Source organism: Anser cygnoides, chromosome 2, assembly GCF_040182565.1.
Source record: "Anser cygnoides isolate HZ-2024a breed goose chromosome 2, Taihu_goose_T2T_genome, whole genome shotgun sequence".
Taxonomy (NCBI): domain Eukaryota; kingdom Metazoa; phylum Chordata; class Aves; order Anseriformes; family Anatidae; genus Anser; species Anser cygnoides.
This window is the reverse complement of record NC_089874.1, coordinates 6,599,818-6,612,710: the sequence shown is the minus strand read 5'-3', so window position 1 is coordinate 6,612,710 and position 12,893 is coordinate 6,599,818. Positions and strand designations below refer to the sequence as shown.

The 12,893-nt window shown below is 38.8% G+C and overlaps 1 protein-coding gene across 2 annotated transcripts in view; it reads left to right on the top strand.

The window, feature by feature from the left end:
* The window catches only part of ACVR2B (activin A receptor type 2B), a 100,133-nt gene extending 87,590 nt beyond the window's left edge, over positions 1 to 12,543 (top strand). For both annotated transcript variants that reach the window (XM_048062319.2, XM_048062320.2), the window contains exons 9-11: positions 11 to 149; positions 2,066 to 2,196; positions 3,372 to 12,543. In XM_048062319.2, coding sequence (XP_047918276.1) covers positions 11 to 149; positions 2,066 to 2,196; positions 3,372 to 3,566 — 465 coding nt within the window. In that variant the 3' untranslated portion in view covers positions 3,567 to 12,543. The remainder of the gene's footprint in view (positions 1 to 10; positions 150 to 2,065; positions 2,197 to 3,371) is intronic.
* The last annotated feature ends 350 nt before the right edge of the window (positions 12,544 to 12,893 follow it).

Here is a 12,893-nt window from a genome sequence, read left to right as displayed (position 1 = left end):
TTCTCTGCAGGTGGGAACGAGGAGGTATATGGCTCCTGAAGTGTTAGAGGGAGCAATCAACTTCCAACGAGACGCCTTCCTGAGAATAGACATGTATGCAATGGGACTGGTATTGTGGGAATTAGTCTCCAGATGTAGAGCAGTTGATGGTAAGACTAAAGATCTGCCCCAGGGACAGCTCTGTTTCAGCATGGTTTGCTGGCCCAGAGAATGGGCCTGGCTTTGTTAAAAATAAATAATAATTAAAAAAAAATCAATGGCATATTCTTATTAGGCTGCTAACATGTTTTTCATTTGCTTCGTTTATAATGTAAGCTGTCATTTTATGTGGGTAATAGCCTTTGTAGTGTTCAAGTCTCAAAGTGCTTTTAATACCATCAAAGTTCACGGTGTCCCCTTTCACAGGGGGGTTTATCCTAAAATGATGCTGCAAAATGGGTCATCTTTTCTGTCCAAGTAGCCCATCTGCTTTTGGTTACATCCTTGCTATTTGCAGGACTTTGCCTCTGGTCACGGAAGCTGTCGTTTTGTTGTACTATCTCCAAAGCTGCCTGCTCCAACTCCTACTTGTGTAGATATGGGTGCTCTGGACTGAACATCAAGTTTGTGAATTAATAGTACCTTACCTGCACTTCAGACATTGACGTTAATATTGTAGGAGCACAGAGGAACTTGATTGTAATTCGGATGTGAGCCTAGGAGTGTGGTTCTTCAAAAAGTTCCTGTCTAACCAGATAAAATGCCAGAGGAGCAGGGACGTAAGAGCATAGCAGGGTGAAGCAGTTGTACCCAGGATCACTCTGCTGGTCTCTATTAGAGGCAGCAATAAGATTTCTCAGTTGAGCCCCCCCAGATATCTATCTGGATTTTTGCTTTTTATTTTTGTGATCCCCTTTCAACTTTGCTTAGGAAGTAGCTGGCCAGGATACTCCAAGTGTCACACACAGCACCTTTAAATCGTAGGGAAGACTTTCTTTGGGCTGAGGGAGAGTTACGCCGAACCCTATCTGCACTTTTAGCTCAGAAGTGATATCGTACAAAACCTTATTTAACAGATCTGTTCCATCGTTATGGTCAACATTGTTGACTTCATTGACAGATGGGCCTTGTCTTGCTCATTGAAGTTGAAAGGCAGTGAGTGTAACTTCAGAAACAGAGCATTGACTCAATTCCAGCTGTAGGCTAGTTGGAGAGCATGGTTGTACTATCAGTAGGTTTTGGCTTGGAGATCACCAGTGCAGCTCTTTATAGTCTTGATTCCTCTTTGAAGAAGAGGAATGGAAGGTCATGAGCATTATCGTGCCATCTGTTGGAACAAGCACTTCAGTTTGTTTTACTGACTAGCATTGTGTCAACAAGAATAGTGATAAGCTGTTTTAGTGACTGTTTTTTTTTTCAGAGTACCTGAACATAATTTTCTTGGTGTCACAGTTCATGACCAGCTAAAGTGGTCGGTTCTTTTGTTTTATTCTGGAAAGACCCTCTTGAATTACTCCCACTATTGCAAGAGGTCAGTTTTCGCTACTGAGAAATCATAAGTAATGCCACTGAGCACCCTGAGAAAGCCCATTTGTTAAGCTGGGCTGCGTTTTTCTAAGAGGGCATCTCCACATTGCCAGAGGCCAAATGACGTTTCAATGATCAGAAGTTATTGCTGCAGTCCAGGGTCTGCACTGGCACTCAGAACAGTTTTCTCATTCTCGGAGCCCAGAGCAGTTCACAGCCGTAACAGGTATAACGAAAGCATTCAGAAATCATTTTGCAGTTCGGAGCTGGTTCTTGGGACAAATGCATCTGGCTGTACTCTATCAGGGCTGACTTAAATCTGTGAACAAGCCAGATCACATAGGAAGCTGTTACAAGTGCTGTATATGCTTGACCTTGCTAGTCAGTGTCTAAAGTGAAATTATGCTCATGCTGAAACCTTTCTTTAGGTTATTTTGCTGCAGTGGGTTGAGGTTGCTCTGGAGCCACAGCTTGTGCACGAGGAAGATGTGGCTCTGTGGAGGCTGTGGCTCTACAGAGGCTGTTTCTGTACTAACCCGGTCCTTTGCTTGCACTGTAGGTCCGGTGGATGAATACATGCTGCCTTTCGAAGAAGAAATAGGTCAGCACCCATCCCTTGAGGACCTGCAAGAAGTGGTGGTTCACAAGAAGATGCGCCCCGTGTTCAAGGATCATTGGCTGAAACACCCTGTAGGTCCCTCCTGGTTAACGGGGGAAGTTATTTCTTGCGTGAGGGGCACGAGGGATGCGGTTATGCATCATGTGTTAGCTTCAAAGGGAAAAATTGCAGGAAAATCTTCTAGTGATCTGGCAGGATTGAGGTGCCCCGAGGCACAAACTAAACTGCAGGTGACCTTCATGTCTTCACCACTCCCTGGTGCTGTCCTAGCACAGTGGCCTCCTGCAGAGAGAGTCAGGGAACGAGGGCTTGCATGGCACCTTCGCATTTCCCTTTATGTTTGTCCCGTTTTGTATTTGGAGGGTAAACTGGCTGATTAAAATCAGACGGAGCAAATAAACGGGGAATGTGTCGTGGTGTGCTGTGCATTTGTTTAGTAGGACTCATTTAATGTGATTAAAGAATGGAAAATAAAGTCCCTTTGATTATTGAAGAGAGAATGATCCATACCATCGGAGACATGTTCCTCACAACCCAGATAGCATGCAAGACTTGAGCAATTTTTTGGGGAAAAATTAATTAGACATGAAGGCAAACAGACAATGAGGTAAAATGCAGCATGGGTTTCCCAGAGGTAGATAATTTCAAATGAGTGTTTTTAATAAAAGAGCTGATTTTTCAGACTGGGAAAGTGAGCAGATCATGAAATCTCACAGGGCTTCAGTAAGAACCAAATGCCTCTGTTTTGGCCAAGCTGCTGCTGTTTGGGCTACATTCAGGTGTAATAACTCATTGCCTAGACGTCAGGGAGAGCTGCTGAGTGTAGATAGAGTTGACTGTTCCAGTTTCCGGATGAGTGGGATTCAAATATGAGCAGTGCTCTTCCAGCAGTGTTGGATTCAGGTGTTTTTTGGATATCTACAGAAGTGATTGCAAACAAAACTGCTTCATCATAACTGATACAGAACTGCCAGCTCTGGTGGTGTTATCATAGGAATCATGGCTTGTCTATTAAGGCTTTAACTGCTAAATCTCGTGATATACTTTGTTATTAAAAAAAAAAAAAAAAAAAAAAAAGTACTTTCGGGTCTATGAAAAAAGCTGGATATGACCAAACCCTACAGCCTTAAAAGCCAGAAGCTTAAAAAACGAAAACAACGGAGTGAAAGCAATTTTTAAAGCTAATCTCCTGCTAATTTGCATACCACGGAGAAACGATGCTTAGCTTTTCTTCTATTCTCCACAGGGCTTGGCGCAGCTCTGCGTGACCATCGAAGAGTGCTGGGACCACGATGCGGAGGCTCGGCTCTCGGCGGGCTGTGTCGAGGAGCGCATCGCTCAGATCCGCAAATCCGTAAACGGCACTACCTCGGACTGCCTCGTCTCCATCGTGACGTCCGTCACCAACGTGGACTTGCCGCCCAAAGAGTCTAGTATCTAAGTCCTGGTTCACATTTGTCTTTCCAGACTCAGTGGATTTGAAAAAAAAAAAAAAAAAGAAAAGAAAAAAGTTTTAAAGAAAAACACACACAAAAAAACAAAAACGCAAAAATCCAACAAACACGTGAATGCAGCTGCTATTTTATCTTGACTTTTTATTATTATTGTTATTATTATTATTATTATTTTTTTGGATTGGATCAATTTTACCAGCACATTGCTCTACTGTATTAAAAAAATGGACATTTCAGCAAGCATTCAGGTGCCGACTAATGAATGCAGAAAAGGTGCAGGTACCTCAGAACCTCAACAAACTCACTTCAGTTCGTTTTTTTTTTTTTTTTTTTTTTTTATTCAGTTTTCTGGGTTTCTCTTTATCGGTCTGTCTTCTGAGCGGAGCATCTGTGACATAAAGGAAAACCACCTACCATCTTAGAAAATGCAATGCTGCAAACTTTGGAGGAAACTTAAGACTGTTATATAAGATTACACCTTCCTCAAAAGGATTTTTTCCCCATTTTGTTTTGGTTTTTGGGTTCCGTTCTGTTTTAGGGTTCTTTTTGGAAGTGAGCTTCAAAAAAAAACAGCAGATGTGTCTTTTACGGATCTAACGGGTGTCATTGTAACATGGAAAAAAAGTAACTGGGCAGAGAATGTTAATTCTTGGTGGTAGAATTGAAGGGGGGAGCGTAGAATAGGGGTGGGGAGAGTGACGTTGGACTTGGCAGCATTTGGGGAAACATCATTTGCTATGGAGCTACTTCTCAGGTAACCATTAGAGGAGAGGAAGGACATTTCTGGGCAGAGTATTAACGGCTGCAGCGTATGGAGAAAGCTGAGTTAAAGAGCCAGTGGCTGTAAGCAAGGCGCTAGTTCATCCTTCCTCCAGCTTCTGGGGCTTGGGTGGTTAAAGAAAAAAAGCAGAACTATGATTACCTTTTGTTTTTCAACTCTGGATAGTAACGGGAAGGATGCTTTTAAGCAGCATAATTGGAAGAGGTGGGAAAGTGTGTTCTCAGAAGCACTTTGGTAAAATACTGGAACATAGGAAAAAAATTTGCATCTCGCTTGAAGCGTGAGTCATTTCAGGCAATTTGGCCTCGGGGTTGATTATCTGCCAGCCCAAGCCACCGGTGCAGATGGTGGAAAGAGGAAAAGTGTGAAAACTGGCTCTGTAAATTTTTTGTTTTCTTTTTAATTTGGGGTTGTAGGGAGGTGGAAATTACCTGAACCGGTGGCAGATGGCTCCTGTAGCATCCCAGAAGCCTAGGAACTGTACGGCTGCAGACTGCCGAGGCAGCTGAGCAGCAGCAGCGATTCTCACGGCATCTCGCAGACTGGTTTCTTTGACGCTACTTTCTCCTTACTCTGTGACTAAACTCTTTTGTCTTCAAGTGGTGCATATTCTAAAATACCGTTACTCTTATTATGCCATAAACTCGCTCTAGTCAGTGAATGTTCCTAATGCTGCTGATTCAACATTGAAATATTTTTTTAATTTGCAATACATGCAATGTTAAAAGAAAAAAAAAAAAAAGAAAAAAAACACAAAACACACACACACACACACACGTTACGTGGCTTCCGAGGTTTAAACTGAAAAAAAAAAATTAAAAACTTCATGACCACAGACCACCTCAAACCAGAAATACCTCAGAATTTTCTACTTGTATGAGTTTTATTATATATTTTGTTAGTTGTGTTGTCTTGTAGTAAGTATATTTTAATGTAAGTTGGCTTTTATGACAAGGGAGTTTTAAAAAAAGAAAAAAAAGAAAAAAAGTTCCAAAATCTTTTAGGAAGTGCTACCATTTTTTTGTTTGTTTGTTTTATAAAGCACCATTGTAAATAACTGTATACAGTTGTAGAATAACTGCCTATATAAGGTACCTGGGCATTATTCACTTTTATTTGTGAAGGCTGTTTCCATTCTGTGTTTTTTTGCTTTGTTTTGTTTTTGTTTTTGTTTTGTCTGTTTTAGTGAAAGGACAGTACATCTTTTTTATTATTGTTATTATTATTGTTTTTTTTTAATTTTTATTTTTTATTATTATTCTTTTTTTTTTTGGTCTTTGAATATAACATGAATTCTGTGTCTTGCTAGACTGACAAAGTTATGTCCATGGGATGGCCAGAACTTCTAAATTTTTTCTTGTGTTAAGCCAAAACGCAGTCCTGAACTAATCACCCTTTAAAAAAAAAAACAAAACATGTAAAATTCTGTACTATACAGATGAATTGGGCTTGTTGTCACTGCTAAATTGCCAGTGTGGACCCTTGCACAAATGTAATTTACTAAGCAAACAAAATTGCTAATTGGAGAAAATATGGAGAAAATATAAAGTAAATTGAAATATATCTCTTGAAAAATATAGCTTTAAAACCTAGAGGTCACAAGTGAGGACGCAGTCCTTTATCTCGAAGAGACATGAAGATAATTGCCTTAATTTGTCTATCTGAATAAAGTCTTAACCTATTCTTTCAAGTTACTGAATGTATATTGCATATTAGTATGTACACACATGTAATTGTGTTTCCGTGTGTAGGATTGGAAGTTTCTGTTCCTTAATGTGATTCTGTTGAGAACACCGTGACAAAACCGGACAGAAGGACACCAGTTTGACCCAGCCGATGTCGCTGGTGAGGGCTGACATCTTTGGGGCTGATGCTGCAGCGTGCCTATGCTGAACGTTAAGCGTGTGGGTGGCTTTTCTGGTGGCATGCCATCGATCGCTCACTTAACGTTAAGCGTGGTCGTAAAGGTTTGCAGGATCAGCGCTTCTCACATTCTAATACATTTCTGCACTGAGATTTATATGAAAATGTGACTATGTTTTAGAAGTGAAGTGATTTAAGGGTTGGGGTGGAGTCTAGAGCAGAGTTAAGACTGAGTGAATGCTTGTTTTGAGGTGGGCTTGCTCCCATTTCCCCAAGAATGGGAGCTGGTTCACACTGCTGCAGAAAGAAAAAAGCTGTACTGTCTTTTAACTGTCAATATCTGTTTGCTGTTCTGGATTTTTTCCTTCAGCATTATGTATAATGGCTAAAACAGGCTTATTACAGCAGTTGCTTTTTTATCCTGATTTCTTTGAGAAGCTTTAAAGTATTTATTGAAAGTGCCATATGATTTTAATAGCCTATTAGACAGTCTCTTAAATCGTCTCTTCTGAGAAAGCATAAACAAAAATTCTCACGTGTAGCTTACCTTACTGCGGGGAACTGTACAAACTGACCGAATGTTGATTGTATTAGCTGGAGTAATGGTTCCTTATAGATCATCTTGTCAGCAGGGTTCAGAAACTGATTTTAAAAACAATTTCCAAAATGCATGTGTGCTCGGTTACAAATTGTAAATGTGTGTTGGTATGTGTGTCTTGCTACCGCAGCAGAGAAGGAAATCCTGAACTTTTACCTATTTACAAATTTGTGCCAGTTTAGCTAAAGTTGTTCTTTTAACTGGTATTTATTTATTTTATTACTGAAGACAAGCTCTGATGAACTTATTGGTCTTTAAACACTTGAGCTGTCAAGCAAGTAGTTTCCTCATCACTAATCTAGCATTTGAACTTTCATTTTGTTCAGTATTGCAGAAGCTTTTTCCGGGTCAGCAACAGGGCACATCCATAGGTGTAGCTGTAATAAGCAATTGTGACTCTTTTCCTCTTAACACTCCCTTGAAAACGCTGGGTGCAACACATCTTATGTTACTTCCCAAACACTAAATTTCACTTCCCATTCTGATTTTGAGGAAGTAGCTCTTAAAAATTTTGTCGCAAAATTGTATTGTTGAACTTCTTCTCTTGTATAGCAGTTCTTAGGAAAATATTAACCATGAATATCCTGGTAAAAATTCTCCATGACTCGAGGAGCCAGGATTCCCCTCTCTCCGGCCTCACTCCTTTTATTAATTTATTGCACTGGCTGGGTCGGTTTCCTAGGTGAAGGAAGTTTAAGCTTACGTTTTGAGACTGGAAATACCACAGGAGCTAAAATTGCTTTCTTGAGGTGATAGAGCTGTGACTTGCTACTACAATTGCATTAGTACAGCAAGGCTGGAAAGTGTATGTGGCTCCTGTTGAAATATATGTGCACACTCTAAGAGAAGGCTATTATTAACTGGTCTAACCATCAGTTAAGTGATACCTGGCCTACTCGTTATTCTGATTAAGGATTTCAGCTAGTCCTGATAATGACGTTTTCTCTAGTGAAGACAAAAGAAAAGCACTTTTTTATTCTGCCTCATTCTTTGGCTGAAATTTTCTTACAGAATAAACTATGCTTGGTAAAGTTACACCTATGGAAATGCCAAGGTCTTTGTGTTTATGTTTGTTTCAAAGAAAAGGTACGTGAGTACACCCCAGTAACTCTACTGCATTTTGCTTAGGTCTCGTGATTCACTGCTGATTCTGTTGTTCAGTTCAGTGGGAGCAGCCTTGGGTCCTCTGAATGCCGGCGTTGCCGGAGTGGGGTTTCCAGGTTGGTTGGACAGGCGTTTGCCGTTAGGAATGCTGACCCCCCCTTAATATCATAGCATAGAAACTGGAGAGCACAGGTTTTATTCCTCTTGTGCTGCTTTCTAGGCAGACTGTCAGAATTTACCTGTTTTGCAGGTGAGAGATCTGGTTTCACTTAGTCAGGAAGAAACTGCTATGGCAGAGGAAGGTGCTGGTTGATAATATTGTGACAGTGCTGTTGTTGCAGTCCTCTACAAGCCACACTCCCCTTGAGAAGTTGCTAGGCAGGAAGTGTCCCACAAACTACTATCACTTTTACATACAGAATATTGTTTGGTAACACTGTAAATAAAATAGACTATATAATAGAGGAAAATAAGGACATTTTGACTTTTTTACTTTTGGAAATATATATATATATATTTTAGTTACATATACAAACAAAAATTCTACATTGTGTGAGAATTCTTTTATACCACAAATTATTTTTGTAATGTCTAATATGTTTCTGCAGGGAAAAGGGAGAAAGGTCTGTGTACGCGCAGCAAATAAATATATATATATATTGTTTAAAATAAGTGTGCACTACATCAAAGTCTAGAGGGTAGAACAAATTTAGCCTGAAACCAGTGTGAGGAGCAAGTTTGGATGTACTTGGACATGCTTTGAGGGCGGCACTGAGTATATGTTTAATAGGTTATCGTGCATGTCACATCCCTTCTGCTAAAAATGCTTATTGCTTTTCTATGACCATCTTCAGTTTAACCAGGAAGTTTTTTTCATGTAATCATGCAAGTATCCATGTGTGAGCAGTGTGTCTTTTGAGATATGCCATGATGCTGCAGTGAGTTGTGAGGTCAGGGTGTTAAAAATTTACTGAGACCAAATAGTTGGGCTGATCTAACTCGCTGCCATATCCGTTTATAGCAGCTGCGTTTGCTGCGTTGACAATATGATCTGTAAGGAGCTGTTGCCAGTAGAGTCTTGATAAAAGCATTTCCCAGAAGTTCCTTCTCACTGAAGTGACACCAATAATACAGTAGTCAGACTTCACCAGAACATGCAGATGTGCTCTGTGTTCCCAGTGTCAGATTTTACTGTCTGGGTCAGAAGCACTAAGGAAAAGGAGCACTGGCACATCCAAAGTCCTACTTAGAAAAAGAGCATTCCTAATTTGTGTAGCCAATCCAACGTATTCTAAAGGTATTAAAAAAAAAAAAAAAAAAAGACTTTAAAATATTTTCTTTTCACGTAAACTAACTTTGCCTGTTGGACCTAAAAATCACTCCAGCCTTTGGTTCTCTTAATCTCAACAGCACAATGCTGGCAGGGTAAAAGTTAACTGAATAAAACCTAAAACCAAACAATATGTTGTGCTACTTGAAAGCTCTTTTGACAGTGTGCCTTTTGAAATTAGTGCTTGAATGATTCAGAGCAAGCCCCTGTGATTTCTGAATCCTACTTCTCTGTTCTTGGTGAAGTCCTGGCCCTGTGGAAGCCCGGGGCAGAGCTGGCATCTAATTCAGTGGGACCGTGAGTGTGCGTGTTCCTGGAGCACTTTCTAAACATACCTGGTCAATACCCTCACTCACTAACATGGGACTTGTTTTCTAATATTCTAGTCTTTGGGTGAAGCTCTGTTCCCTGACTGAAGTAATAACCTAATCAAGTAAGCAGTAATCCTTTTTGTCGGGACACTTCCACAGAAAGAGGTCATACTTGTGTTATGCCCATCCAGCTGTTCTGAAATGTAATGCTATTCTGTTGTGCCTTTATTTTTCCATGTAAAAGCAACTGCTGTAAGCTTTTTTTTTTTTCTTTTTCTTTTCTTTCTTTTTTTTTTCTTTTCGTTTACTAGTTTTTTCTGTCTGAAAAAACACTTTTCATTGCCCAGCTGTTATTTCTGGATGCAGTCTGTGATCCAGGTATTTCAAGAACCAATTACCTCAAACCTCATGTTAAACAGTGTTGCTATCTGGATTCTCCTTGATACTACAATATTGTAACATACACAAACAGGAACCTTGCTATGTGTTTATATATATATATCATATACATATATACATGTATGTGCTATATATATATAAATGGAAAGTGATCCCCAAGGACTGAAGGAAAAAAGCAAAACTTTTGTTTTCAAACATCGAAACCAAAAGGGCTTCTCTGAAGCTCTATAATGGCATTGTGCTGGATATATATTAAGAAAGTGTTTTCAGAAAAGTGCTTCCTTTGTTAGCCTTTTTATTTCAGTATTTTAATGGGGCAGATGATGTGATTCAAACACTATATCTGCATTTTTGGGCCCATTTTGAAGCAGGGGCCTCTTAATCTTTCCAGTTGTTAAAAAAAAAAAAACAATAAAACTCAGTATACAACATTCCAGTAAGGTTAGTATTGCAAAACTTTAGCATATTCTGGGAAGACTTCATTAGCTTTTGTTTTTTTGTGAAAGGGAGGGCTTTGGCCATACTTTACTCAACTTTTCCACCATTCTAAGGAACTGAAGTTTAATCAGTAACCATCCTAGTCAATTAAAATTCTAATTCAGTAGTCACTGGCATCTCTGGAGTGCCACCCCCATTAAAAACAAAAAAAAAAAAACCCACCAAATAAAAAAACAACCATGAGGAGGAGGAGGAAGTTGGAGGAGGACTCATAGCTCCTGAATGTGGACTAAGCATCAGAACAATTTCTGGGTATCAGGAAACATGTTGGCAAGACCTGATACCTGTTTAGCCCTTTCTTTTTTCCAACTACCTTCTCCGGAGAACCTTCTCATAAAAACAGGTCTTCAACCACAATGACTTCTCCTTAATAGTACTTTGCCAAAGAGAATTGGGTTCAGGATATTTTTTCTGGAGAAAAATGACAACAACAAAAAAACATTATTTTCATTAACAGTCTACTATATAAATCTCCCCCCAAGAAAGACTTTTTTTTAATTATTTTTTTATGTAACTGGTGCACACTACAGTCTTCATTTTACTTAGCCAAAAAAGTAACTTTCTAACTCAAATAGTAATTAATTTGAAGTAAGAAAAGAAATTGTTTCTCTTTCCCCATTTTTTCTCCATCTAATGTTTCTATGGTTATTGATGGCTTATGATTATCTTTGTAAATAATTTGCAAAAGTATTAAAATCTCCCAGAAGCAGGCATTTGCAATGCTGTTGGCCTTCCAATGGAATAAGTATGATGCAAAAGTGAATGTGTTAGTGGATCAGAATTGAAGGAGGTGGTTACTGCAAACTAAGTAACACTCTCGACCTCTACTCTATGCCATAAGTCCGCACAATGCCATTGTCAACCTGCTCAAAGTATCTGCTTATGAATTCTGCATGATCCTCATGATAGAGTTGAAAGCCTGATCTTTCACCTGTTAATATTTTCACATTTGTCCTTAAGTTTGACAAATTTTATACTGTAAAGTTGACTTAAGTACAGTTTGATGTCAATTCTTGTGGAAAGAGCTTTCTGCATGTAACATTAGACACATACAGTTAAACAACACAGCATAGTACAAAACTCACAAGAAAATGTTTTGGCACCAGCAGAAAGAAATCTCACCCTAACCATTTGTCATTTTAAACCATCGTATATTAAGTTTTACCAGCTACTTCTAAATTTGTGCTTTATTTAAAGAAATAAAATAAAAATCCTAAGACTTGTCTAGCGTAGTGAAATATGTGTATATCAGTTTTAGGATAAATAGCTAAGTCTTATTACGCTGTGTTACTTAACTTGTATATATAGAATATACATAAGAGTTTGCAGTAACCTGTTTCTCCAGGATTTCCAGTTTGAATGGATTTAAACTCAAACTATGAGATTACGTAAATGATTTAGAAGATTGCAGAATAAACTGAGTGTAAATTACAGGAAGCTCTATCAGATGGTGAAATAATTTTTAAAGAGTCTTTTGGTCCTTGGCTCAAATTCAATAAGTACTGTTTGTATACCAAGATATGTGAAATGTAAATGTTGTAGGTTATATTTCACTCTTGTAGCTATAAAAATGTAGAACAGAGATAGCTTGTACTACTGAGTTAACAAAAGATATACTAAAGTATCCTGTTAAAAAAGTATACAGAGAGTTAAGCTCGTTGCTGTAACCCCTTTTGGATTGAAGTGTGCTGATTTTTATATGTATATTATATATATATTCTGCAAAAGTATATATATAATGTATGTATAAAAAGGCCTAATGCAGACATCCATTGTATTGCAGTTATGAAATGAAGACATTTTGGAAAAAACATTGTATCATAGTTCATGAATTTGCAGTGGATCTTTGTTCCTTTTTACTGTGGTATTTTAGAAATGAGTCTCAAGTTTGAAATTAGATCTGCCAAGTTGGAGTTTTGCTGCTTCAGCTTTGCACTGGGTGTCCGAATAAACCAGTATGAATGTAGTATTTGCCCTGTGTGAAGCAGCTACACCCCAACAGATAGGAGGAAAAAAACTAGAAAGAACTATTTCAAGTTTATCTTTTTGTATATGAAAATAAACAATAAATTACAAATAATTGCTTCTGTTGTTGCTGCGACGTTAAAACTCATTGCTATTTGGTAATATCTTTGGCATCTATCCGAAGTATTTTCTTTTTATAGAACCTTTTGGTGTTTTAATGGCATCTCTGCTGCAAAACGAAATCCCTGCAGAGGCATAGCTGAGGCCTGTACTTCGATCTATAGTTCGCAAACCCCTCTAAGGGGAAGAGGGAATTAGCTCAGATAGCTGCGTCCTTTCAAGCGTGTTGCCCCTTGTAGCACCGTGGTAACAGCGCTTACTATTCCCAGAGAACTGTTCAAATACAACACTACGTGCACGCTAAGCTGTATCAATACAAGGTCCAGTCATACAGCTGCAAGCATC